General features: G+C 42.1%; 1 protein-coding gene across 1 annotated transcript in view; it reads right to left on the reverse strand.

The window, feature by feature from the left end:
* The window catches only part of ABCB1 (ATP binding cassette subfamily B member 1), a 65,984-nt gene that overhangs the window by 23,561 nt on the left and 14,843 nt on the right, over positions 1-27,580 (reverse strand). Inside the window, exons 3-6 of the mRNA XM_069729458.1 lie at positions 14,480-14,555; positions 6,499-6,643; positions 5,249-5,297; positions 86-277 (exon numbers count right to left, since the gene is read on the reverse strand). Coding sequence (XP_069585559.1) covers positions 86-277; positions 5,249-5,297; positions 6,499-6,643; positions 14,480-14,555 — 462 coding nt within the window. The remainder of the gene's footprint in view (positions 1-85; positions 278-5,248; positions 5,298-6,498; positions 6,644-14,479; positions 14,556-27,580) is intronic.

Here is a 27,580-nt window from a genome sequence, read left to right on the forward strand (position 1 = left end):
ATACCCTAACCTCCAAGGTGGCATGTTTGGAGCCATATGATTACCGTATGTAAAATCTGAGTAAATAGTGTCGGTGAGTACTCACTCAGTCAGCCTGGTGTTCAGTTCTCCAGCGTCATTGATGTCAAACCAACTGATTTCCTGCCTCAGCACCGCATGGAAGAAATTCTTTCTTATTTTCTTGATCTGTCGGCCGGCAGCCAAGGTCCAAAATGAAACCTGGATATAGCCGGCAAGAAGCACTCCGAATCCTAACCCCGAATAATAATAGGCATACCTGCATCAGGAAAGGATAATGGTCAACGCTACGTACAACGATGATTCTGGGTACACCAAGTTGCCCTTTTTGTGTTACATTCTAAAAGTTGTAAAACTTTCTAACTTACTGTTCTAAAAGCCGTTCTCTTATAAAATATCTTACCAGTCATGTCGCCTGGTGTTTCATTGCTACTAGTTACGACCTGTCACTGTGACTTTTCACAATTGGTGGTCGAGCATTCACAGTACCATGTTCACTATTTAAGAAGCTTTGTAAATGTGCACACTACCGCACTGACCAGTAGGTCCACTGATATGCAGAGCCCTTTCCCATAGTCCTGTACAGTAGGGAATTAAGGGACTTGTAGTAGGAAGAGGGCTTTGGCCCGTCATGAGACTCATGGTGAGCACAGCCAATCGGCTTGTGAGTCAGTGACAGAGGGGTGTAAATTGGGGTGATTTACGTAAATTGTACATGTGTGAGGCTGGGTTGGCTTTAAGATATTCAGAACAACGCATATGTTGATATTTAAAAAATACTTTCTCTATCAAAAATACCCCTTTAATTTTGCCTTGTCCTACTGCACTAATACCATTGTGTTAGTGTTCAGTGGACAAACTTAAAGTGGACCTGTCACTTGTCATAAATAAATATGTAATTTTCTTTACCAGGTGTAAATGCTGCTGCTCTCCTGAATCCGGCGTTGTTTTTGTTTTGTTTCTGCGCCTCTCTGTTCCTGAGATATGGCCCTCTTTTCCCTTCACATAAATCTAGTCTTGTTAAACAAGTGGGTGTGGTCCTCAAGTTTCCTCTGAGGACGTCTTCATGAGAACCACTCCTTGTTAGCTAAAGAGACCTATATACAGAGAAAAGTGGGCCGTATCTCAGAAACTGAGAGGGGCAGGGACGAAAGAAAAACTTCGCTGGATTCAGGAGAACGGCGACATTTACACCAGGTAAAAAAAAATTGCATATTTACTGTAAGGACTTCTTAGAGCTTCTACCCTGTAAGGTATATTTGTGGTAGGTTATGGTCCCATCGCTGAGAGGGAAATAGTGATCATTTACATCTATATACTGGAATAAATATGGGCAACAAAGAATAGACGCTGGTATTATTATTTATTAATATTATAGCGTCATTTTTTTCCATGGCATTTTACATGTGAAAGGGGATATACATAACAAAAACAAATACAATAATCCTGAACATAACGAGTCACCGACTGCTACAGGAGGACAGAGGATATATGGTATATGACAATATGCTGTTTTAGCCTATATACTAATGGAGAATGCATATACTGTAAATTCAGGGCAAATAGAGGCCCCTGTTACTGTGATTATTCTATAGGTACAACCCGGCTGGCAAATTTATATCCTATGGGAATGCCGGTAATGATTTTGGTTGGATAATCCCTTTTAAGAATATCTGCCATAATGACAGTATCTGTAAGAGCTAGAATAATTAATATAGCTTGGTCTCCTCAAAATACCCATTGCCTTCACCTCCTTAGGGTGAGTACTGGACGTCTTAGGGCAAGCTTGCAGTATATTCATCAGTTTATACATTACAGTATACTGCCTTTACCTGATAATCTCCATTACTAAAGGTGTCATGGAGTCAATTCATTCCTCATAGCTAAATGTAGGGGTATTTAAAGGGGTCAACCACACAAAGTAGAGTGACTCTATCGGGGTATATTATGGATGCCATTATGTTAGTCATATGAAAGATCCCTTTAAATGAAAAGCCGCAGTTTTACTACCATGCAGTGGAATCATATTTAGCGGTGACCTTTGCTTTCTGCTTTTATGACCGTGTTGCTCAGTTTGTTCTGCCCATCTCTGCATACAGTGAAGACGGCTAATCAGATATACACGGATAGTGGGAATAACTTATTGTTAATAGATAACCTGCAATATTTGTACTTTGCCCCATGACATATAGTATCACCGCACCTCGGGAAGCTGATAAACGCAAGAAAGAAACATTTTTATCTTAAGTCCAAGAATTAGTTATGCGACACCCTTCGAAGGCCTCGAAGACTTACGAAGTCCATCAGATTATTGTAATGCTCGGCTACATTTAGGGGGAGCATGTACCCCTGAGGTCGAATAAGAGTCCATGAGACTGGACAGAAAACTGGTGCATGGTAACTGTGCAGAACAATGAGTCCTGATCATGTCCTGCTGACAAAGGCACCGCTACGGGGGGTGAAGAGGAACAGGCTGAACCTGGGTCCTGGAACTTGTGGGGGATCAAAGTCCACTCTTGTGCAAAAGAAGATGTGGGCACTATAAATGGTAGATGGAATATAATCATAGCTCTGAAAAAGGATAATTTCACCAATAATGACCATATTTCTGCAGAACTAACAGGCTGGTAGTTGCTAACTATTTGCCTGTTGTGCTTGGCGCGGATCTCTGCTGGCACAGAGCAGTTACTGACCGCTCCTGCCGACAATTCAGCTTCCTCCGCTGACAGAGCAGCGGCTTCTTTTTCGCTCTGCACTGTCGACGGTACTTGACTGCCAACATCAGGCTGACTGAAAGCCGGCTCCCTGCTGCCTCACTGCGGGAAGCCAGCTGTGTCCTGTCGACAGAGCAGCTTTGAAGAAGAAGAGCTACTCTTGACTTGGAGCAGCTAAATCGCCGGCAGTATCAGTCGGTGACCGCTCTGAGCCAACGCCGGGTACAACAGGCAGGTAGTTAGCAACTACTTGTCTATTAGTTTTTAGGCACATAGTAACAAAAAAAAGGCCTGAACAACCTTTTTAAAGGTCTTGCTTAGATATCCTTTTGGTCCATGTGTTGTCCCTGATCCAAACATGCCACACACAGGCCAACAGGGGTGACTGATCTAGTACAGAAAGAAAGATCGCAGCATTGTTTTTTTCGGATCAGACTCGCCTGTTAAGCCCAATGGATGCCATATCATCACCATCTGTACTACTGTACATCTGTTTTTAATGGCTCCATTGCAATTGTTAACAGTGAAAACTGTAATGTCTTTGTAAAAGAAATGTAATTACTAATGAATAAAACCAGATATTATATGAATGTCAAAAAGGGATATGTGCTTGCCTGAACCGGGCATAAAATCACGCCCACACATGACAGGCTGCCACGGGCAAACTGCTGCCGCACCATATCATTACGTGTGCACTCAGCCTTATCAGCCATATACTTTTGCCAGTTAACCCTTTTAGGCCCAGGTAGCTTACTTTTTTACTATTTTCTGCAAAATTACTTTAGTTAGTTTTTCATATCTTACTTTGCAATTTTGAAATAAACTTGTAAAAGTCTATTTATTTGAGTTCCTCCATATCATTTGCACAAGGGCCTAAAAGGCTCGGCTTATGTGAAGGTGTATATTTCAGATGTCACGCTTGAAGGCAAATGTTTCTTTTCTTCACTGCCAGAAAGCAGAGTTCCTAAAATATGATTTGGAACATAACTATATATATATAACTATATATATATATATATATGTATATATATATATATATATATATATATATATATAAACACGTTTTTCAATACAGTTCTTACTTTTTTTTTTTCAGTAAAACGTTGAGAAGCACCACCTGAGTTGCAATAATTGGGGAATCTATGGGCAGCGTGGGATGTTGGACTCAAGTTTGGAAAGTATGACTTTATCACATCGGAAACTTAAAATAAACACTAAGGAAGAATGGGAGGAAGTCTCCTGGAGCCGATAAGGAAGGAAACTTCTGCACCTCCCATAATGACCCCACCCCTCCGAATACCACTGAATTCACCGCATTTTCTGAAATTGTAATAAGTCCATCAGTCTGCGCTGGGTCATTTTATAATCTTTATAGGACAGCGATTGCTAAGAGTTTGATTTCCAGTTTTTGCAAAACTACAGCTCACAGTGTAGGCAGGACGACGACTAGCCGCACAACGTCAATTCTCAGATTAGTTACCGAAACCAAGACATTTCAGGGACTCTTCTTTAATTGAATAATAAAAATAAAAGGGATGCATGTCATTTGCAAGTTGTGGCCATGTTCACAATCATCAGAGGGCACGTTATACTCCAAAACTGCAATCTTCGTTTTGCACGACGCGCGCTGCTCGGCAGCTCTAGCATAAACCATTTACCGTCACTTATGATCTCACAACATCTAGAGACCACCAGGGTGATACAGGGGAGAGCTTGATTAGGCCTCGTGCACACGTTGAGTATTTGGTGAGTTTTTCAGTATTTCAATATTTTGCCTCCATGGTCTCACACAGTGAGCTGGTGAAGCTGGGGAGCGTACACCTGGCTTCATTGTGCATGAGCAGGGAGGCGTAACGTTCGGACACATGCGCTGAGACAGGGATGTCCATACTAGCATCTGACTCTGGACTAGTTTGGGGGAATAAACGCTCCATCCAACTAATCCTGACTAGCCTTTATAACGCAAGCAAGTCTTAGAGGGTTATTCCCATCTCCAAGCTCCTATCCCAATATGTAGTACATGTAATAACAATAATAATATTAGCAAATCCCTCCAATTAGAAATGTAGTATAGTTCTTCTGATTCACTATGTCTCTTTCCCCATGTGCAGGACCTTAGGTATCCACGTTACGACCACTGATCTAGTGACGGTTAACTAGTTGCTAGCAATCGTAACCATGGATACCTAAGGTCCTGCAATGCTGCACATGAGGAAAGCGACATAGTGATTCAGAAAAACTATACTACATTTCTAATTTGAGGGATTTGCTAATATTATTATTATTACATCTACTACATATTGGGATTGGATCTTGGGGATGGGAATACCCCTTTAAAGCTTTATTTTTCCCATTTAACAAGTTTGTCGCACATGAAGGAGTTTATTGCAATGCAAAAATAGCGTTATATATTTAGTCATAATATCTGTTTATAGAAGGTTAGGGGAGCTGACAAGTTCCCTTTAATCAGTTGATAACATGTTTTTTATTAATTTTGCCAACAAAATTCTACTTACGTTGTCATATCGTCTTGGAACGCATTGGATGCATTTATAATTTGTTCAACTGTACAGGACAAAAAGAAAAAAAAAATGTATATAATATCATCCGACATGTCTCAGAGCAAGAAACTCACCGAGGAGAGGTAGCTACTCTTTAAATCAATGTCTGAGCCTTTAACAAGGAATAACTGCCAAGCCAAAAACTCATCTACAGAAAGCCTGTTTCATTGGTTGGTGCCGGGTATTTGCCCCTCTTTAGTGTAGAGCAGATGGTGTCTCCATACTTAGCTGGTCTCCTTAAGGTACCGGATATTTCAGGAAATTTTTCAGAATAGGTTGGCATGTGTGTGTACATGTGGAATAACAGTATATCTATCCATTATGTAGTTTATCATATGTTTTTCTTATGTTTTCACCTCTGCAGGATCCATCTCTAATTCTCTCATTTTCAGTTGTCTCTGAGCTAGAGCGTGGAGACTATCAGCTATGATGTCTCCCAACACCGCACAGCACACACTGACATGAGGGATTCCTGCTCTTCTTCCTTATGTTGCACAGTCAGAAGCAGCAGCAGCAGCGTGAAGGGCATTAAATAATAGTACTGAACTGTGTGGCTGTGAATCCAGCTCTGTAAAAAGCTAAATCTTTTGTTGGAAAGCAGAAAGATGTGTCAGTGTGCTTCCGTGCCTGTGTATCCCTCAGCTCCTCCTCGTCCTTCCCTCTCCATAGAGTATGACAAGATGTTGGCAGTCCATCTTGATTTGACCAAGACAGATTAGAGTTTTGTTTTTTTCCACAGCAGATGGTAAGTTCAGGAAGCAGGGGGGTAAGAAGTGGCTCATAAGTGGAGAAAGAAGTTGACTTCTCTAATAAGATATATTATAAAGTTTGTTATTTTTGTTTGTACTATTGTTTTATGCAAAGCTTGTTGAAAGGACAGTGACCATTTAAGAAGAAGCAGTACTTCTCCCACTAAAAAAGTCTACAATAACCTTGTTTTCCCATCCAATTGTGAGCCCTTTTACGCTATCCGGATTCAATAAGGATTTCAGCACGTTTTGTACATCAAAGAAAATCTGGAGTGTGTGAACATGCCTTTAGAAAACCAAAATGCTGACTTTTCCCTATAGAAAACAAGGTCACTTTCCACAATTGGGTTTTGTAGGCCCATATTGTACATTACAACAGGGTTTTTTTGATGGCGTATGATAGAATATTGAATAGTCATCATTATTGCAAGTCATGTGATTATACTGTATACTCACGGGTCATATTTTTCCCAAAGTCCACAAAGCTGTCTGTCATGTCTCCAAAGACGAGCATCATGAGCGGTAGGCCGGCACCATGAGCCATCGCTGCTATTGTTCCCACCAACATTAGAAGTCTGTCTACTCCTCCAGAATATCGGAACTGAAAGAAAAAGAAATAATCTAATGGAATTAAAAGGATTTTCAATAACATCGGACTACATCAGTCCTGGTAATGAAGGTTAATATAGGATATCCGTTAAGACCTTATATTTAGAAAGCCTTGATAGAATAAATGGGGTAGAAAGTGAGGAATGATAAGGGATTCTCCAGGATCTCTAAGATAGATCATCACTGTTAAAATGGTGGAGGTCCAACCATCACCGATCTGCAAAGTATCATAGCCACGACCCTGTCACTGAGACGTTCTGCTGGTGTCGTGGACGTTGGATCTCTACTGATAGAAAACAAGAATAATTTCCCAATAACTACTGATTTATGCCAAAGATAAGAAACATATATCTGCTCTCATTCAGAAAAAGCACAACCCCTTGACCATGGGTAGAGGGTAGTATTTCAGACCAGCCACATTTACTTCAATGGAGTTGAGTTACAACACAAGACAAAACAGATGGTCAGATGTTAGCATGTGCAGTAAGACTGTTAGCACTGGTGCCTGTGAGCATGTGCAGTAAAAATGTCAGGACAGGTTCCTGTGAGCATGTGCAGTAATAATGTTAGTACAGGCACCTGTGAGCATGTGCAGTAAAACTGTTAGCACTGGTGCCTGTGAGCATGTGCAGTAATAATGTTAGTACAGGTGCCTGTGAGCATGTGCAGTAATAATGTTAGTAGAGGCGCCTGTGAGCATGTGCAGTAATAATGTTAGGACAGGCACCTGTGAGCATGTGCAGTAATAATGTTAGGACAGGCGCCTGTGAGTATGTGCAGTAATAATGTTAGTACAGGCGCCTGTGAGTATGTGCAGTAATAATGTTAGTACAGGTGCCTGTGAGCATGTGCAGTAATAATGTTAGTAGAGGCGCCTGTGAGCATGTGCAGTAATAATGTTAGTACAGGCACCTGTGAGCATGTGCTGTAATAATGTCAGTACAGGCGCCTGTGAGCATGTGCAGTAATAATGTTAGTACAGGCGCCTGTGAGCATGTGCAGTAATAATGTTAGTACAGGCGCCTGTGAGCATGTGCAGTAATAATGTTAGGACAGGCACCTGTGAGCATGTGCAGTAATAATGTTAGGACAGGCGCCTGTGAGCATGTGCAGTAATAATGTTAGGACAGGCACCTGTGAGCATGTGCTGTAATAATGTTAGTACAGGCGCCTGTCAGCATGTGCAGTAATAATGTTAGTACAGGCGCCTGTGAGCATGTGCAGTAATAATGTTAGGACAGGCACCTGTGAGCATGTGCTGTAATAATGTCAGTACAGGCGCCTGTGAGCATGTGCAGTAATAATGTCAGTACAGGCGCCTGTGAGCATGTGCAGTAATAATGTTAGTACAGGCGCGTTGCAGCATGTGCAGTAATAATGTTAGGACAGGCACCTGTGAGCATGTGCAGTAATAATGTTAGGACAGGCGTCTGTGAGCATGTGCAGTAATAATGTTAGGACAGGCACCTGTGAGCATGTGCAGTAATAATGTTAGTACAGGCACCTGTGAGCATGTGCAGTAATAATGTTAGGACAGGCACCTGTGAGCATGTGCAGTAATAATGTTAGGACAGGCGTCTGTGAGCATGTGCAGTAATAATATTAGTACAGGCGCCTGTCAGCATGTGCAGTAATAATGTTAGTACAGGTGCTTGTGAGCATGTGCAGTAATAATGTTAGTACAGGCGCCTGTCAGCATGTGCAGTAATAATGTTAGTACAGGTGCTTGTGAGCATGTGCAGTAATAATGTTAGTACAGGCGCCTGTCAGCTTGTACAGTAATAATGTTAGGACAGGTGCCTGTCAGCATGTGCAGTAATAATGTTAGTACAGGTGCCTGTGAGCATGTGCAGTAATAATGTTTGTACAGGCGCCTATGAGCATGTGCAGTAATAATGTTAGTACAGGCGCCTGTCAGCATGTGCAGTAATAATGTTAGGACAGGCACCTGTGAGCATGTGCAGTAATAATGTTAGTACAGGCGCCTGTGAGCATGTGCAGTAATAATGTTAGTACAGGCACCTGTCAGCATGTGCAGTAACAATGTTAGGACAGGTGCCTGTGAGCATGTGCAGTAATAATGTTAGTACAGGCGCCTGTGAGCATGTGCAGTAATAATGTTAGGACAGGCGCCTGTGAGCATGTGCAGTAATAATGTTAGGACAGGCACCTGTGAGCATGTGCAGTAATAATGTTAGGACAGGCGCCTGTGAGCATGTGCAGTAATAATGTTAGTACAGGCGCCTGTCAGCATGTGCAGTAATAATGTTAGGACAGGTGCCTGTAAGCATGTGCAGTAATAATGTTAGTACAGGCGCCTGTGAGCATGTGCTGTAATAATGTTAGTACAGGCACCTGTCAGCATGTGCAGTAACAATGTTAGGACAGGTGCCTGTGAGCATGTGCAGTAATAATGTTAGTACAGGCGCCTGTGAGCATGTGCAGTAATAATGTTAGGACAGGCGCCTGTGAGCATGTGCAGTAATAATGTTAGGACAGGCACCTGTGAGCATGTGCAGTAATAATGTTAGGACAGGCGCCTGTGAGCATGTGCAGTAATAATGTTAGTACAGGCGCCTGTCAGCATGTGCAGTAATAATGTTAGGACAGGTGCCTGTAAGCATGTGCAGTAATAATGTTAGTACAGGCGCCTGTGAGCATGTGCAGTAATAATGTTAGTACAGGCGCCTGTCAGCATGTGCAGTAATAATGTTAGGACAGGTGCCTGTGAGCATGTGCAGTAATAATGTTAGTACAGGTGCTTGTGAGCATGGGCAGTAATAATGTTAGTACAGGTGCTTGTGAGCACGTGCAGTAAGAAGCTCAACATTCTAAGACATATTTCTGTAAGTGTAACAAGTCAGCAACAATCTTCATTAGGCCAGTGTCACACGTCCAGATAATTCCGGTACCGGAAAAATCGGTACCGGAATTATCCGTGTGTCCGTGTGCTCACGTGGCACATCAGTGTGGCACATGTGCGGCATCCGTGTGCCGCCCGTGTGCCGACTGGGTACCACACGCACCGTGCAGGAGACAGCGCTACAGTTAAGCACTGTCACCTGCATCTGGTGCTGAAGCCGCAATTCATTTCTTCTCTCCAGCAGCGTCTTTTCTTTTTTTATTTTGGTGTTTAAAAAAAAGATCCATGTCCCCAACCCCCTCCCACCCCCTGTGCGCCCTCCCGCTGTTAATAAAATACTTACCCGGCTCCCTCGCTGCTTCTTCTCCTCGCCGCAGCTTCTCCTGTGTGAGCGGTCACGTGGTGCCGCACATTACAGTGATGAATATGCGGCTCCACCCCTATGGGAGGTGGAGCCGCATATTCATCACTGTAATGGGCGGCACCACGTGACCGCTCATACAGGAGAAGCTGCGGCGAGGAGAAGAAGCAGCGAGGGAGCCGGGTAAGTATTTTATTAACAGCGGGGGGGGGGGGGGGGGGAAAGAGGGGCGCACAGGGGGTGGGAGGGGGTTGGGGACATGGATATTTTTTTTAAACACCAAAAAAAAAAAAGATTTTTCATATCTTCTCTCCAGCGAACGCTGCTGGAGAGAAGAAATTAATGGCGGCTTCAGCACCATGCTGGGGGGACAGCGCTTACAGTAGCGCTGTCTCCTGCACGGCACATGGACTGCACACGGACAACATCCGTGTGCGGTACGTGTTTTACACGGACCCATTGACTTTAATGGGTCCGTGTAATACGTGCGCTCCCACGAACACTGACATGTCTCCGTGTTTTCCAAACGGACACACGGTCCGTGAAAACACACTGACATGTGCAGAGACACATTGATTTTAATGTGTCTACGTGAGTCAGTGTCTCCGGTACGTGAGGAAACTGTCACCTCACGTACCGGAGCCACTGACGTGTGAAACCGGCCTTATATAGTGATTACCACCAAGACAAAACTATTGTGATTTTCTCATTAAAAGCATTTAGAAATTTATTTATAATGACATTTTCTTTAGTTCTTTTTTTTTTCTATTCCCAGAGAGCCCTTTTTAGAAATGGAAACAGACTCTTAGCAGTGGGTGTTCATTACAGATGCAAGAAGCCTGAATCATTAGCGATAAAAGAACGTTTTTTGGTAATTAAACTAATTGGATCAGACATTAGGCCCTGGCCACGTGAGACTCCCTAGAAGAGACCGTACACCACGTGCTCAAGTGCCCCCCAAATCATCACCTCTGGACAAGTGTCAGTGACTTTTAGATATTTAATGAGAAATTTCATGATATCTTTCCTCCAACTTTTAATTATATAATCTGAAATCTGAAAGTTAACAGATGAGATCAGAGGATGTGTGCGGGTTGTAGCAGAGCAGAATTAGCCATTAAAATGATCTTTAGTGCACCATAATAGCTCTTTGAGCTAAGAGGTAATAGTTGCCAATTGTCTCAATTTTTGAAGGATTCTTCCCAGGCCAAAATGGAGTTTATATCAGTGATGTGTGTGTTCTCAGTAGGGACGGGGCTATAAACAACCCCAAAAATGTTGGCAATGTTGCAGGGGTCGTGAAGAACCTATTTTTGTTAGAAAGGTTAAAAAAAATTAGACTATCAAAGGGGATCCACTATAGTGACCCCCCCCCCCCCCCCTCTGTGAGCTGCTATATTCCATGGAAGATCCTAGCCAATAAGTGTTCAATTTCCTTGCAGCGCCTCTGCAGGAAGGATAAGGCACTACATGGTGCTCTCTGAGCAATCCATGTAATGCATGAGAAAGCGAGAGAGGATGTGTGGCAGGGGTTAAAATACCGGATAGCCAGCTGGTTCACATGCACAAGGGCCCATGCTATAAGGGGGTCAAGTCACTCTGCAAATTTCTCAGGTGATGCTGTGGCCATTCTACTTTCTCTTTTTGCAGATTCTCCTCCTCTGGCTCAGGACATTGGACGAAAAAACCCCAGCATATCTTTACGCATAGCAGGCAAAAGCTTTATCAATGAACCACAGGCTGCACTGGTAAGTTTAGGAAGATTTTTTTTCTAAAGAGCCAAATTATATTCTTCTCTACAGGCATATTGTCCTGGTAAATAGACATACATCCCTATAACCCAGCAAATCTCTGTACACCCGTATATTAGAAGTAAAACACAAGTCAAGGAGGTTTTCATTCCTACAAAATTATTAAAGAAATAATAAAAACAATCACAATAATCGCACTTTTAATACACTTTTTAAAAATAAATGTCACAAAACAGTAAATAACACAGATGTATTTGATACCACTGTAATCGCAACGACATTTACAATGTAGTCAACAGTTTATATATGGTGATTGTAAACGTCGTAAGAAAATAAAAAAAAGTTGTGATTGTTTCTTTTTCTCCATTAAATTCATAAAAAAAAGTTAACAAAAATGTAACTGTTACAAAATGGCACTTAAAATAATTACAGCTCATCTCTAAAAAAAAACACTACCTTTATGGGGTATGTGCACATGATGACCTTTTTAAGGCGCATTCTGTCTAAAAACCGCATGAATAAGCGCAGAAAAAAATGAATGAACATATACAATGTCAAAATGACTTGCTGTGCACACGTTCAATCTTTATGAACTTCTTTTAACCGCTTTAGGCCTCCAGAACATTATTCTGGCGGTTTCCGCTTTGAAGTCACTCGATATTAATACATAGGATTTAAAAAGAAAAGAAAAGACACCTACGAAACCACTGCAAAAGGTATCAGAGGAGACCAAACAATAATTTCAGAAAAAACGCGTTGCCCTGAAGCGTCTTTTGCAGCAAAATCTCAGCGGGTACGTCAGCATCTAAAAGATGTTGTGTGCACATACCCATGTAATGAAAACTTACGTAAAAATAACAAGTCAAAAAAGTCATAGCTGTTGCACCTATGAGTGAAAGAGCAAAAAAGTAACAAACAATTTGGTTGTCTGGAGAAGCGCTTCCGAAAAATGTCATTATGTGTATGCATGTATTATGTGTGTATTTTATATGTGCTTGTGTGTATGTTTGTTTGTAAGTGTCCTATGTTATTTACATGTACTATTACTATTTACTGATTTGCTAGTTGTAGGGTATATGCACATTTTTTTGGAGGGGGGGATTTTTTTCTTGGGTCTTGTTAGGGCATGTTAGGTTAGGATATGGGTTGAACTAGATGGACTTAAAGTCTTCCTTCAACTATAATAACTATGTCACTATGTCGCTATATAATGCATATCTACATATCTCTTTGTTAGACATAAAGATCAGAGGTATATACAGGATAGATAGATAGATAGATAGATAGATAGATAGATAGATAGATAGATGGATAATCGATACATAGGTGATAGAAAGATAGATAGATAGATGGATAGATAGATGTATTATACAGTGCCTTGCAAAAGTATTTGGCCCCCTGGAACTTTTCAACTTTTTCCCACATATCGTGCTTCAAACATAAAGATACCAAATGTTAATTTTTGGTGAAAAATCAACAAAATTATTATTTGAAATTTTTGTGGAAATTCAAAAACTGAAAAGTGGGGCGAGCAATATTATTCGGCCCCTTTACTTTCAGTGCAGCAAACTCACTCCAGAAGTTCATTGTGGATCTCTGAATGATCCAGTGTTGTCCTAAATGCCTAATAATGACAAATATTATCCACCTGTGTGTAATCAAGTCTCCGTATAAATGCACCTGCTCTGACAGTCTCAGGGTTCTGTTTGAAGCACAGAGAGCATCATGAAGACCAAGGAACACAACAGGCAGGTCCGTGATACTGTTGTGGAGAAGTTTAAAGCCGGATTTGGATACTAAATTATTTCCAAAACTTTAAACATCCCAAGGAGCACTGTGCAAGCGATCATATTGAAATGGAAGGAGGATCATACCACTGCAAATCTACCAAGACCCGGCCGTCCCTCTAAACTTTCATCTCAAACAAGGAGAAGACGGATCAGAGATGCAGCCAAGAGGCCCATGATCACTCTGGATGAACTGCAGAGATCTACAGCTGAGGTGGGACAGTCTGTCCATAGGACAGCAATCAGCCGTACACTGCACAAATCTGGCCTTTATGGAAGAGTGGCAAGTAGAAAGCCATTTCTCAAAGATATCCATAAAAAGTGTCATTTAAAGTTTGCAACAAGCCACCTGGGAGACACCGAACAAGTGGAAGAAGGTGCTCTGGTCAGATGAAACCAAAATCAAACTTTTTGGCAACAATGCCAAACGATATGTTTGGCGTAAAGGCAACACAGCTCATCATCCTGAACACACCATCCCCACTGTCAAACATGGTGGTGGCAGCATCATGGTTTGGGCCTGCTTTTCTTCAGCAGGGACAGGGAAGATGGTTAAAATTGATGGGAAGGCGGATGGAGCCAAATACAGGAAGAAACCTGTTGGAGTCTGCAAAAGACCTGAGACTGGGATGGAGATTTGTCTTCCAACAAGACAATGATCCCAAACATAAAGCAAAATCTAGCGACTTGCAGCTGTAATCGCAGCAAAAGGTGGCACAACCAAGTATTAAGCTAAAGGGGCCGAATAATATTGCACGCCTCACTTTTCAGTTTTTGAATTTCCACAAAAATTTAAAATAACTAATAAATTTCGTTCAACTTCACAATTGTGTTCCACTTGTTGTTGATTCATCACCAAAAATGTACATTTGGTATTTTTATGTTTGTAGCATGATATGTGGGAAAAGGTTGAAAAGTTCTAGGGAGCCGAATATGTTTGCAAGGCACTGTGTGTATTTATATATATAAAATCAGTAAAAATAAAAGGGCTCCACTTCAGATAAATGTTAATTTATTTTTTCTCCAAAAATTGAATTCAATTATTTCTGATGCCGCTGCTTCTTACCATTGTGAACGTGCCGACTTTTGGTTTTTCTACTTTGTCTTTGTCTTTGGACTTGGAGAAAAATCCTTTCTTTTTGCTGCAATGAAAAACAACATAATGTTAGAGATCCCGATGATACGTAATGTGCAACAGTAATGAGATCATATCTGAGGGATGCGAATATCAGTCCTTAGGATATAATTGTATTGTAGGGTATTAAAGAATGCAGAATGAGGGGAAATAGGCTGCTGGGGTCATCAGTGGAATTACCAGTCAGGAAGTCATCGGGGTATGGCAGAAAATGATGGCGTCTTAAGTTACAGTGATTGAGTAGTTACATGATACTCATGATCTCTTAAAGAGGACCTGTTCCAGGGAAATAAATTTCGCCCCAAAACATAAACATAAAAATCTCTGGCCCAGGCCCGGATTTAGGGGTGGGCCCAAGGGGCCCGGGCCCTGGGCCACCCACCAAGCAGGGGCCTCCCACCAATATAGGGATAAATATCTCAAAACATGTAAAATACACGTCTCTTTGCTGTGAACCATTTCTAATGATAAGGAACCTTTAACAAAAGAGAAACTATTGAAAGTGTAGGGACCTGGCTATGGTCCTACATCTCAGTGGCTGGCGCAGAGCGGCAGAGTCATGGCACCTGACCTGCGTCACCATCCACTGACCTGGCTAGCCTAGCCAGACTTCCTTAGTACCCTCCCTGTACCTAATGCTTAGCTTATGGCATGCGGCAGCCTTCTCCGATCCCAACAGAAGCTTCTAGGCGCTACCTATTCAGCTATATGATCGCTCCCTCGGATTAGATCAGGTGAGAGTTTGTTCAGCTACTGTACCTTCGAGGAAGGAGGTGGAGCCACGATGTCGGCGCAAGAAGAGGATTCTCCACCGCGGAGCGCGGCAGGACTTCACTCTGGATCTTCAGTCACTGCGGATCCAGAGGTGAAGTGGTTCAATCTTTACAGTGTCGTGGTGGGTGAGTATGATCTATGTCTGTGTGTGTGTGTCCGTGTGTGTCTGTCTGTCTACCTTTCTTGCAGCTCCTGTCTTACACAGTACCACACTGTATATACAAGTCTACACTATATCCTGGATTACAGTGTGTCTGTGTATACTGTATGTATATAGTGTGGACCTGTTTACAGTATAGTGCTGTGCATACACTTTACACAGCCCCTCAGCCTTTATTCTATATACAGCCAGCACAGCAACAGCCTCTGATCTATACAGCCCGGCAGCAGCCCCTCATATATATACAGCCCAACAGCAGCTTCTAATATATACAGCCCAGCAGCAGCCCCTCATATATATAAAACCCAGCAGAAGCCTCTCATACATATACAGCCCAGCAGAAGCCTCTCATACATATACAGCCCAGCAGAAGCCTCTGACATATAGAGCCCAGCAGAAGCCTCTGACATATAGAGCCCAGAAGAAGCCCCTCATATATATATATACAGCTCAGCAGAAGCCTCTCATACATATACAGCCCAGAAGAAGCCTCTCATACATATACAGCCCAGCAGAAGCCTCTCATACATATACAGCCAGCACAGCAACAGCCTCTGATATATACAGGTAAACAGCCTCTGATCTATATACAGCCCGGAAGCAGCCCCTCATATACATATACAGCCCAGCAGAAGCCACTCATATATATAGCCCAGCAGATGCCCCTCATATATATACAGCCCAGCAGAAGCCCCTCATATATATACAGCCCAGAAGAAGCCCCTCATACATATTCAGCCCAGCAGAAGCCTCTCATACATATACAGCCCAGCAGAAGCCTCTCACACATATACAGCCCAGCAGAAGCCCCTTATATATATATATATATATATATATATATACACAGCCCAGCAGAAGCCTCTCATACATATACAGCCCAGCAGAAGCCTCTCATACATATACAGCCCAGCAGACGCCCCTCATACATATACAGCCCAGCAGAAGCCCCTCATACATATTCAGCCCAGCAGAAGCCTCTCATACATATACAGCCCAGCAGAAGCCTCTGACATATAGAGCCCAGCAGAAGCCTCTGACATATAGAGCCCAGCAGAAGCCCCTCATATATATATATATACAGCCCAGCAGAAGCCTCTCATACATATACAGCCCAGAAGAAGCCTCTCATACATATACAGCCCAGCAGAAGCCTCTCATACATATACAGCCAGCACAGCAACAGCCTCTGATATATACAGGTAAACAGCCTCTGATATATACAGCCTGGCAGCAGCCCCATATATACAGTGGGGCAAAAAAGTATTTAGTCAGTCAGCAATAGTGCAAGTTCCACCACTTAAAAAGATGAGAGGCGTCTGTAATTTACATCATAGGTAGACCTCAACTATGGGAGACAAACTGAGAAAAAAAAATCCAGAAAATCACATTGTCTGTTTTTTTATTATTTTTTTTGCATATTATGGTGGAAAATAAGTATTTGGTCAGAAACAACCAATCAAGATTTCTGGCTCTCACAGACCTGTAACTTCTTCTTTAAGAGTCTCCTCTTTCCTCCACTCATTACCTGTAGTAATGGCACCTGTTTAAACTTGTTATCAGTATAAAAAGACACCTGTGCACACCCTCAAACAGTCTGACTCCAAACTCCACTATGGTGAAGACCAAAGAGCTGTCAAAGGACACCAGAAACAAAATTGTAGCCCTGCACCAGGCTGGGAAGACTGAATCTGCAATAGCCAACCAGCTTGGAGTGAAGAAATCAACAGTGGGAGCAATAATTAGAAAATGGAAGACATACAAGACCACTGATAATCTCCCTCGATCTGGGGCTCCACGCAAAATCCCACCCTGTGGGGTCAGAATGATCACAAGAACAGTGAGCAAAAATCCCAGAACCACGCGGGGGGACCTAGTGAATGAACTGCAGAGAGCTGGGACCAATGTAACAAGGCCTACCATAAGTAACACACTACGCCACCATGGACTCAGATCCTGCAGTGCCAGATGTGTCCCACTGCTTAAGCCAGTACATGTCCGGGCCCGTCTGAAGTTTGCTAGAGAGCATTTGGATGATCCAGAGGAGTTTTGGGAGAATGTCCTATGGTCTGATGAAACCAAACTGGAACTGTTTGGTAGAAACACAACTTGTCGTGTTTGGAGGAAAAAGAATACTGAGTTGCATCCATCAAACACCATACCTACTGTAAAGCATGGTGGTGGAAACATCATGCTTTGGGGCTGTTTCTCTGCAAAGGGGCCAGGACGACTGATCCGGGTACATGAAAGAATGAATGGGGCCATGTATCGTGAGATTTTGAGTGCAAACCTCCTTCCATCAGCAAGGGCATTGAAGATGAAACGTGGCTGGGTCTTTCAACATGACAATTATCCAAAGCACACCGCCAGGGCAACGAAGGAGTGGCTTCGTAAGAAGCATTTCAAGGTCCTGGAGTGGCCTAGCCAGTCTCCAGATCTCAACCCTATAGAAAACCTTTGGAGGGAGTTGAAAGTCCGTGTTGCCAAGCCAAAAGCCAAAAACATCACTGCTCTAGAGGAGATCTGCATGGAGGAATGGGCCAACATACCAACAACAGTGTGTGGCAACCTTGTGAAGACTTACAGAAAACGTTTGACCTCTGTCATTGCCAACAAAGGATATATTACAAAGTATTGAGATGAAATTTTGTTTCTGACCAAATACTTATTTTCCACCATAATATGCAAATAAATTGTTAAAAAAACAGACAATGTGATTTTCTGGATTTTTTTTTCTCAGTTTGTCTCCCATAGTTGAGGTCTACCTATGATGTAAATTACAGACGCCTCTCATCTTTTTAAGTGGTGGAACTTGCACTATTGCTGACTGACTAAATACTTTTTTGCCCCACTGTATATATATATATATATATACACAGCCCAGCAGAAGCCTCTCATACATATACAGCCCAGGAGAAGCCTCTCATATATATACAGCCCAGAAGAAGCCCATCATATATATACAGCCCAGCAGAAGCCTCTCATACATATACAGCCCAGCAGAGGCCTCTGACATATAGAGCCCAGCAGAAGCCTCTCATACATATACAGCCCAGCAGAAGCCTCTCATACATATACAGCCCAGCAGAAGCCTCTCATACATATACAGCCCAGCAGAAGCCTCTCATACATATACAGCCCAGCAGAAGCCTCTCATACATATACAGCCCAGCAGAAGCCTCTGACATATAGAGCCCAGAAGAAGCCCTTCATATATATACAGCCCAGCAGCAGCCTCTCATACATATACAGCCCAGCAGAAGCCTCTCATACATATACAGCCCAGCAGAAGCCTCTCATACATATACAGCCCAGCAGAAGCCTCTCATACATATACAGCCAGCACAGCAACAGCCTCTGATATATACAGGTAAACAGCCTCTGATATATACAGCCTGGCAGCAGCCCCTTATATATATATATATATATATATATATATATATATATATATATATATATACACAGCCCAGCAGAAGCCTCTCATACATATACAGCCCAGGAGAAGCCTCTCATATATATACAGCCCAGAAGAAGCCCATCATATATATACAGCCCAGCAGAAGCCTCTCATACATATACAGCCCAGCAGAAGCCTCTGACATATAGAGCCCAGCAGAAGCCTCTCATACATATACAGCCCAGCAGAAGCCTCTCATACATATACAGCCCAGCAGAAGCCTCTGACATATAGAGCCCAGAAGAAGCCCTTCATATATATATACAGCCCAGCAGCAGCCTCTCATACATATACAGCCCAGCAGAAGCCTCTCATACATATACAGCCAGCACAGCAACAGCCTCTGATATATACAGGTAAACAGCCTCTGATATATACAGCCCAGCAGCAGCCCCTCATATATATATATACAGCCCAGCAGAAGCCGCTCATACATATACAGCCCAGCAGAAGTCTCTCATACATATACAGCCCAGCAGAAGCCCCTCATATAAATACAGCCCAGCAGAAGCCTCTCATACATATACAGCCCAGAAGAAGCCTCTCATACATATACAGCCCAGTAGAAGCCCCTCATATATATACAGCCCAGCAGAAGCCTCTCATACATATAGAGTCCAGCAGAAGCCTCTGACATATAGAGCCCAGCAGAAGCCTCTCATACATATACAGCCCAGCAGAAGCCCCTCATATATATACAGCCCAGCAGAAGCCCCTCATATATACAGCCCAGCAGAAGCCTCTCATACATATTCAGCCCAGCAGAAGCCTCTGACATATAGAGCCCAGCAGAAGCCTCGGACATATAGAGCCCAGCAGCAGTCTTTGATATAGACAGCCCAAATTTCTACAATATACATACATATGTACATATTTTAATCTTTAACGCCCTTTCAGGACTTCAAGGGTTGACAAGGTCAGATATACTGCGTGAATTGAACTTTAGTGACATCATTAGTGATTTTGCAGCACACAAATCAAGGAAAGTGCCCGGATTGTAAAAAATGAATGATTTTACTTAAATTACTCTGCGTAAATGATTTTTGTAAATAAACTTGCGCTTGTTTCATTTTGTATTTGTGCATTACATATTGCAGCACCTTCAAAAATGGGCCTCCCTCCAAAATGGGCCCCGGGCCACCCACCTCTTCAATCCGGCCCTGCTCTGGCCGCTACACATATTAGAGGGCAAGGAATAAAAGTAATCTAATTATACAGAGGTTTTTTCATGCTTTTCAGAAATGGAATGAAGTACAATATAGAGATAGTAAAGAAAAGATGGAGCCCTGCCGAAGCAGTGGGTGAAGGCCAACATGACTTGGTTTGGAAGGAAGGGAGGAGTACAGGGTGGAGCTCACCCAAACCACAAATGGGCGTTTCTGGATGCTATTGGGGATGGACAAAAGCGTCCCTAAAATGCAAACACCATCCTATGGTATATATGGGGTTCATAAAGTCCAAGAAATAAGGTAAAATATTCAGATCATAACAGCCTTGATGGGTAGGTGGCCTTTGTGGTAGATGATAAATTGTTTAACAATTTGGTTTGCCTTCGAGTATTTGATAGGTGGTATCTTTATAGGTTGGTGTCCTTGGGAATCGGTGGTGGTGTCCTTGGGAATCGGTGGAGGGTAAATCAGTCAGTTATGGTGCCCCTAAACCAGTGGGTAAAAGTGGGGTATGGGGTAGGTTGGGTTTTTCATTTATGGGGCAGGTTGATTTTTTTCACTTATGGGGTAGGTTGAGTTTTTCCTTTATGAGGTATGTTGAGTTTTTCATTTATAGGGTAGGTTGGGTTTTTCATTTATGGAGTAGGTTGGGTTTTTAATTTATGGGGTAGGTTGGGTTTTTCACTTATGGGGTAGGTTGAATTTTTCATTCATGGTTTAGGTTGAGTTTTTCAATTATGGGGTAGGTTGAGTTTTTAATTTTAGGGATAGGTTTAATTTTTCATTTATGGGGTAGGTTGATTTTTTTTCTCTTATGGGGTAGGTTGAGTTTTTCATTTATTGGGTAGGTTGAATTTTTCATTCATGGGGTAGGTTGAGTTTTTCAATTATGGGGTAAGTTGAGTTTTTCATTTATGGGATAGGTTGAATTTTTCATTCATGGGGTAGGTTGAGTTTTTTCATTTATGGGGTAGGTTGAGTTTTTTATTTATAGGGTAGGTTGGGTTTTTTATTTATGGGGTAGGTTGGGTTTTTCATTTATAGGGTAGGTTGAATTTTTCATTCATGGTTTAGGTTGAGTTTTTCAATTATGGGGTAGGTTGAGTTTTTCATTTATGGGATAGGTTGAATTTTTCATTTATGGGGTAGGTTGATTTTTTTCACTTATGGGGTAGGTTGAGTTTTTCATTTATTGGGTCTGGTTGAGTTTTTCATTTATGGGGTAGGTTGAATTTTTCATACATGGGGTAGGTTGAGTTTTTCAATTATGGGGTAGGTTAAGTTTTTCATTTATTGGGTAGATTGAGTTTTTCATTTATGGGGTAGGTTTAATTTTTCATTCATGGGGTAGGTTGAGTTTTTCAATTATGGGGCAGGTTGAGTTTTTCATTTATGGGATAGGTTGAATTTTTCATTCATGGGGTAGGTTGAGTTTTTCACTTATGGGGTAGCTGAGTTTTTCATTTATGGGGTAGGTTGAATTTTTCATACATGGGGTAGGTTTAATTTTTCATTCATGGGGTAGGTTGAGTTTTTCAATTATGGGGCAGGTTGAGTTTTTCATTTATGGGATAGGTTGAATTTTTCATTCATGGGGTAGGTTGAGTTTTTCATTTATGGGGTAGGTTGAGTTTTTCATTTATTGGGTAGGTTGGGTTTTTCATTCATGGGGTAGGTTGAGTTTTTCAATTATGGGGTACATTGGGTTTTACATTTATGGAGTAGGCTGAGTTTTTGGAGGTATAGTACTTTTTTAGGCCATAGCAGCTTCAGTGGGAAATTTTGGAAGACGGTTGAAGTCAAGGGCGTAACTATAGTGGGTGCAGGGGTTGTAGTCGCACCCGGGACCTAAAATCTACGAATGTTTAAAAGGTCACATTTGCCCATATGAGAAGAATAAAACTATTAAAGACCCGAGATAGTGGGGGTCCAGTTGGAGATTTTGCATTAGGGCCCTCAGCCTTCAGATGTTGGAATGATCATCGCTCGGACTCTACAATTCCGGTGAGTCACATCTGGCTCATACACAGCTCATTCCACTCCAGAAATGAAACAGTTACGTTACGAGATTTAGTGCAGCCATTTTTGGAAATGTTTGGACACTTGTTAATATAACACCCTTGAAAAGATTCAGATTACTGTCCTGGAGAAGAACTAAATTTTTCCAAACATGAAGAACACAAACGTTTGTTTTTTTTTTTTAAGTCAAAATATTCTAAAAGAGTACAATAAACAAGACATATTTTTAAAAAATTCAGCAATTTTATTTTTTCGTCTTTGGTATTTTTTTTCATTAAAGTGTGAGGCTCGAGGCTCTGTTTTATGTGTAACAAATTTAAATGTATGTAGCCGCCATAATAATAAAAAAAAAGTGTAAAATTTATTGTTCGGGTTAAAAGGAATCGGGTTTAAAAGAGCAGCATGATGTAGAGAAAGAGACCCTGATTCAAGCGATGTGTCACTTACTGGTCTGCTTGTTTTCAATCAAATCTGAGTTTTATCATCAGGAAAGTATCAGTACAGGACTAGTTCTCTCATGCCAAGTAGTCCTCCTGCTCTATATAACCACGCCCACACCACTGATTGGCAGTGCACAGTGTATACAGAAAGCTGCCAATCACTGGTGTGGGCGGGGTTATACAGAGCACAGCATTAAGAGAACTGCTAGATCTGCAGCAGAGAAAACTGTGATTGTATCAAAACAATTGCACACAGCCAAGTAAGGAACACATCACTGGAATCAGGTTATCTGCCCCTACATCATGCTGCTCTCAGATTACATAGCAAAAACCCGTTGATAGATTCCCTTTAAGGCAATATTATTGTCACAGGACCTGTGCAACCTATGCCAAATAGGTGAAAGAAAGCGATCACACAAGATGTTCACAGTAAGCAAAAAAAGGGGGCACCTAATGATAGCACTTTTAGACATAAACATCTGGAATTGGAAGTTTCCATTATTCTGGTCCTTAGTGTAGGAGTGCAGAGGTCAATCAGAGCCCCCTCCCTGTATCTGTACATCTGATCTAAGCCCCAACTTCCAGGACCCCCGCCGATCAAGGCAGGCGTGCGACGGTCCAGCGACCAAAACATCTTCATTGTTTACCTTCATTCAGGATAGACCATCGCAAATACAGTCCCCAAAAAAAACTTTAATGTCCCAAGAATCCAGCAAAACATACAAATGAATATCACAATGTACCAAATGCTGCTCCTACAGTGAATTATTAGCTTTTTCCCTTCGGCACAATCAGACACCCTGCGATTCCGGATAAAGGTTTTATTCCTGATAAAATCCACAGCTGCGAGTGACCGGGAAACACAAAGATGTTGTTTCCTCTAAACCACATGGAAATATATATATATATTTATTTTTTAATAGATGAAGAATGTAGAATATATCTATAACAAAGGGGTAACGTAATTTTAGCCCAGAGGAAGCGCTGTCAGATTTTGCTCCTTAAGGGGGCTACAGTAAAATGCTGATATAATGATATATCACTAACATACTATTGATCACATGGAGGTCTAAGTGAAATCCTTAAAGGGGTTGTCCGGTCAAAAACAATAAGTCTGAACTCACTTTGTGGGAGTGCAGATTTATGAATCCCCCCAGCGAATGCACTGTGCGCTGCGGGGATTCACCGGTTTCAGACCATGGATGTATGAGTTATACATACTCCCGGCCTCACTCTCCATACACTTATATTGAGCCGACGCCGCGCCCCGACCAATGACGCTGACGGTTAGCAGGCATAGCCAACTAGAGCGCACGGCCTCACTCCATATTGTCCGTTCCATGGTCTGAAACCGGTGAATCCCTGCAGTACACATTGCGTGCATTTTGGGGATTCATAAGTCTGCAGTCACACAGAGTAACTGCATACTTATCGGTTTTGAACGGACAAGCCCTTTATTGCAAAAAAGGGTAAAAAAGTATAGTGAACTAGTATAGGAAACTATTATATCCTATAGGCAATAGCGCAGAATAATTTTATTTGAACCAATTTGTGTTTCTTTTCCTCTCCTTCTTTCAAAATACATAACTTTTTTTAATATTTTTATATTTTTGTATATTCAACTGTATGAAGGTTTTTTTTGTTGAGGGATGAGTATGACACCATTAATGTATTGGAAAACAGGAAACAAAAAAAAACTGGAAAAAAAATCACATGTAGTTACATTTTCCAGCTGTAGTCTTCACTTTGATTGCATTTTATTACATTCATGGAAAGTGGCTAGCTGAAAAAAAAAAAGGCAATTCCGATGTTACGATTTATTTTCTCGTTGACTGTATGAGATCATTAATTTTATATTTTCATAGATGGGACATTTAAGAACTGCGGCAAAAGTAAATGTGTTTATTTTTATTATTATATTTTTTTTTAGATTGGGAAAAGAGAAGCAAGTCAAACATTTATATTGTTATTTAATTTTTTTTTTCATTTTTGTTTTATTACATTTTCACTTGGATACTTTAACCTGACTTGTAACGTACAGTCATAGCCGAAAATGTTGGCACCCTTGAAATTGTTCCAGAAAATGAAGTATTTTGGTTCTTAGACAGTCCTCTTCTCCTCTTTCTGTTCTCCATGTGGCACACACAGACACACACTGCTAGGATGGAGTCCATTTCTTCTCTTTTTAATTGGTTTCAGGTGTGATTTTCATATTGCCCACACCTGTTACTTGCCACGTCACCACTTCTGCCACATGCTTGAAACAAAGTGGTTTACCCACAATCAGGGCCGATTTTAGACAAAGTGGGGCCCTAGGCAAAAATTTAAAGTGGGGGCCCCAAATGATAACATTGCACTGTGGCCCCCATATTTAACCCCTCTGTGACCTTAGACGTACTATCCCGTCGAGGTGCCCTGGGCTTATCTGACCCTGGACGGGATAGTACGTCATAGCGATCGGCAGCGCTCACGGGGGGAGCGCCGCCGATCGCGGCCGGGTGTCAGCTGCTTATCGCAGCTGACATCCGGCACTATGTGCCAGGAGCGGTCACGGACCGCCCCCGGCACATTAACCCCTGGCACACCGCGATCAAACATGATCGCGATGTGCCGGCGGTGCAGGGAAGCACCGCGCAGGGAGGGGGCTCCCTGCGGGCTTCCCTGAGCCCCCCGCAGCAACGCGATGTGATCGCGTTGCTGCGGGGGTCTTACCTCCCTCCCTCCCTGCTCTAGCCCCGGATCCAAGATGGCCACGGATCCGGGTCCTGCAGGGAGGGAGGTGGCTTCACAGAGCCTGCTCAGAGCAGGCACTGTGAAGCCTGCAGCGCTGCTAGTCAGATCAGTGATCTGACAGAGTGCTGTGCAAACTGTCAGATCACTGATCTGTGATGTCCCCCCCCCCCTGGGACAAAGTAAAAAAATAAAAAAAAAATTTTTCCAAATGTGTAAAAAAAAAAAAAAAAATATTCCAAAATAATGAAAAAAAAAAAATTATTATTCCCATAAATACATTTCTTCATCTAAATAAAAAAAAAACAATAAAAGTACATATATTTAGTATCGCCGCGTCCGTAACGACCCGACCTATAAAACTGTCCCACTAGTTAACCCCTTCAGTAAACACCGTAGGAAAAAAAAAAAAAACGAGGCAAAAAACAACGCTTTATTATCATACCGCCGAACAAAAAGTGGAATAACACGCGATCAAAAAGACAGATATAAATAACCATGGTACCGCTGAAAACGTCATCTTGTCCCACAAAAAAACGAGCTGCCATACAGCATCATCAGCAAAAAAATAAAAAAGTTATAGTCCTGAGAATAAAGCGATGCCAAAATAATTATTTTTTCTGTAAAATAGTTTTTATCGTATAAAAGCGCCAAAACATAAAAAAATGATATAAATGAGGTATCGCTGTAATCGTACTGACCCGAAGAATAAAACTGCTTTATCAATTTTACCAAACGTGGAACGGTATAAACGCCTCCCCCAATAGAAATTCATGAATAGCTGGTTTTTGGTCATTCTTCCTCACAAAAATCGAAATAAAAAGCGATAAAAAAATGTCACGTGCCCGAAAATGTTTTCAATAAAAACTCGTCCCGCAAAAAACAAGACCTCACATGACTCTGTGGACCAAAATATGGAAAAATTATAGCTCTCAAAATGTGGTATTGCAAAAATATTTTTTGCAATAAAAAGCGTCTTTCAGTGTGTGACGGCTGCCAATCATAAAAATCCGCTAAAAAACTCGCTATAAAAGTAAATCAACCCCCCCTTCATCACCCCCTTAGTTAGGGAAAAATAAAAAAAAAGTATTTATTTCCATTTTCCCATTAGGGCTAGGGTTAGGGCTAGGGTTAGGATTAGGGCTAGGGTTAGGGTTAGGGTTAGGGCTAGAGTTAGGGTTAGAGTTAGGGCTAGGGTTAGGCTTATGGCTAGGGTTAGGGCTAGGGTTAGGGCTAGGATTAGGGCTAGGGCTAGGGTTAGGGTTAGGGCTAGGGTTAGGGCTAGGGTTAGGGCTAGGGTTAGGGCTAGGGTTAGGGCTAGGGCTAGGGTTAGGGCTAGGGTTAGGGCTAGGGTTAGGGTTGGGGCTACAGTTAGGGTTCGGGTTGGGGCTAAAGTTAGGGTTAGGGTTTAGATTACATTTACGGTTGGGAATAGGGTTGGGATTAGGGTTAGGGGTGTGTCAGGGTTAGAGGTGTGGTTAGGGTTACCGTTGGAATTAGGGTTAGGGGTGTGTTTAGATTAGGGTTTCAGTTATAATTGGGGGGTTTCCACTGTTTCGGCACATCAGGGGCTCTCCAAACACGACATGGCGTCCGATCTCAATTCCAGCCAATTCTGCGTTGAAAAAGTAAAACAGTGCTCTTTCCCTTCCGAGCTCTCCTGTGTGCCCAAACAGGGGTTTACCCCAACATATGGGGTATCAGCGTACTCAGGACAAATAGGACAACTTTTGTGGTCCAATTTCTCCTGTTACCCTTGGGAAAATACAAAACTGGGGGCTAAAAAATAATTTTTTGTGGGAAAACAAAAAGATTTTTTATTTTCACGGCTCTGCGTTATAAACTGTAGTGAAACACTTGGGGGTTCAAAGTTCTCACAACAAATCTAGATAAGTTAATTGAGGGGTCTAGTTTCCAATATGGGGTCACTTGTGGGGGGTTTCTACTGTTTAGGTACATTAGGGGCTCTGCAAACGCAATGTGACGCCTGCAGACCAATCCATCTAAGTCTGCATTCCAAATGATGCTCCTTCCCTTCCGAGCCCTCCCATGCGCCCAGACGGTGGTTCCCCCCCACATATCGGGTATCAGCATACTCAGGACAAATTGGACAACAACATTTAGGGTCCAATTTCTCCTGCTAACCTTGGAAAAATACAAAACTGGGGGCTAAAATATAATTTTTGTGGAAAAAAAATATTTTTTATTTGCACGGCTCTGCGTTATAAACTGTAGTGAAATACTTGGGGGTTCAAAGCTCTCACAACACATCAAGATGAGTTCCTT

This window comes from Ranitomeya imitator, chromosome 6 (genome assembly GCF_032444005.1).
Source record: "Ranitomeya imitator isolate aRanImi1 chromosome 6, aRanImi1.pri, whole genome shotgun sequence".
NCBI lineage: Eukaryota > Metazoa > Chordata > Amphibia > Anura > Dendrobatidae > Ranitomeya > Ranitomeya imitator.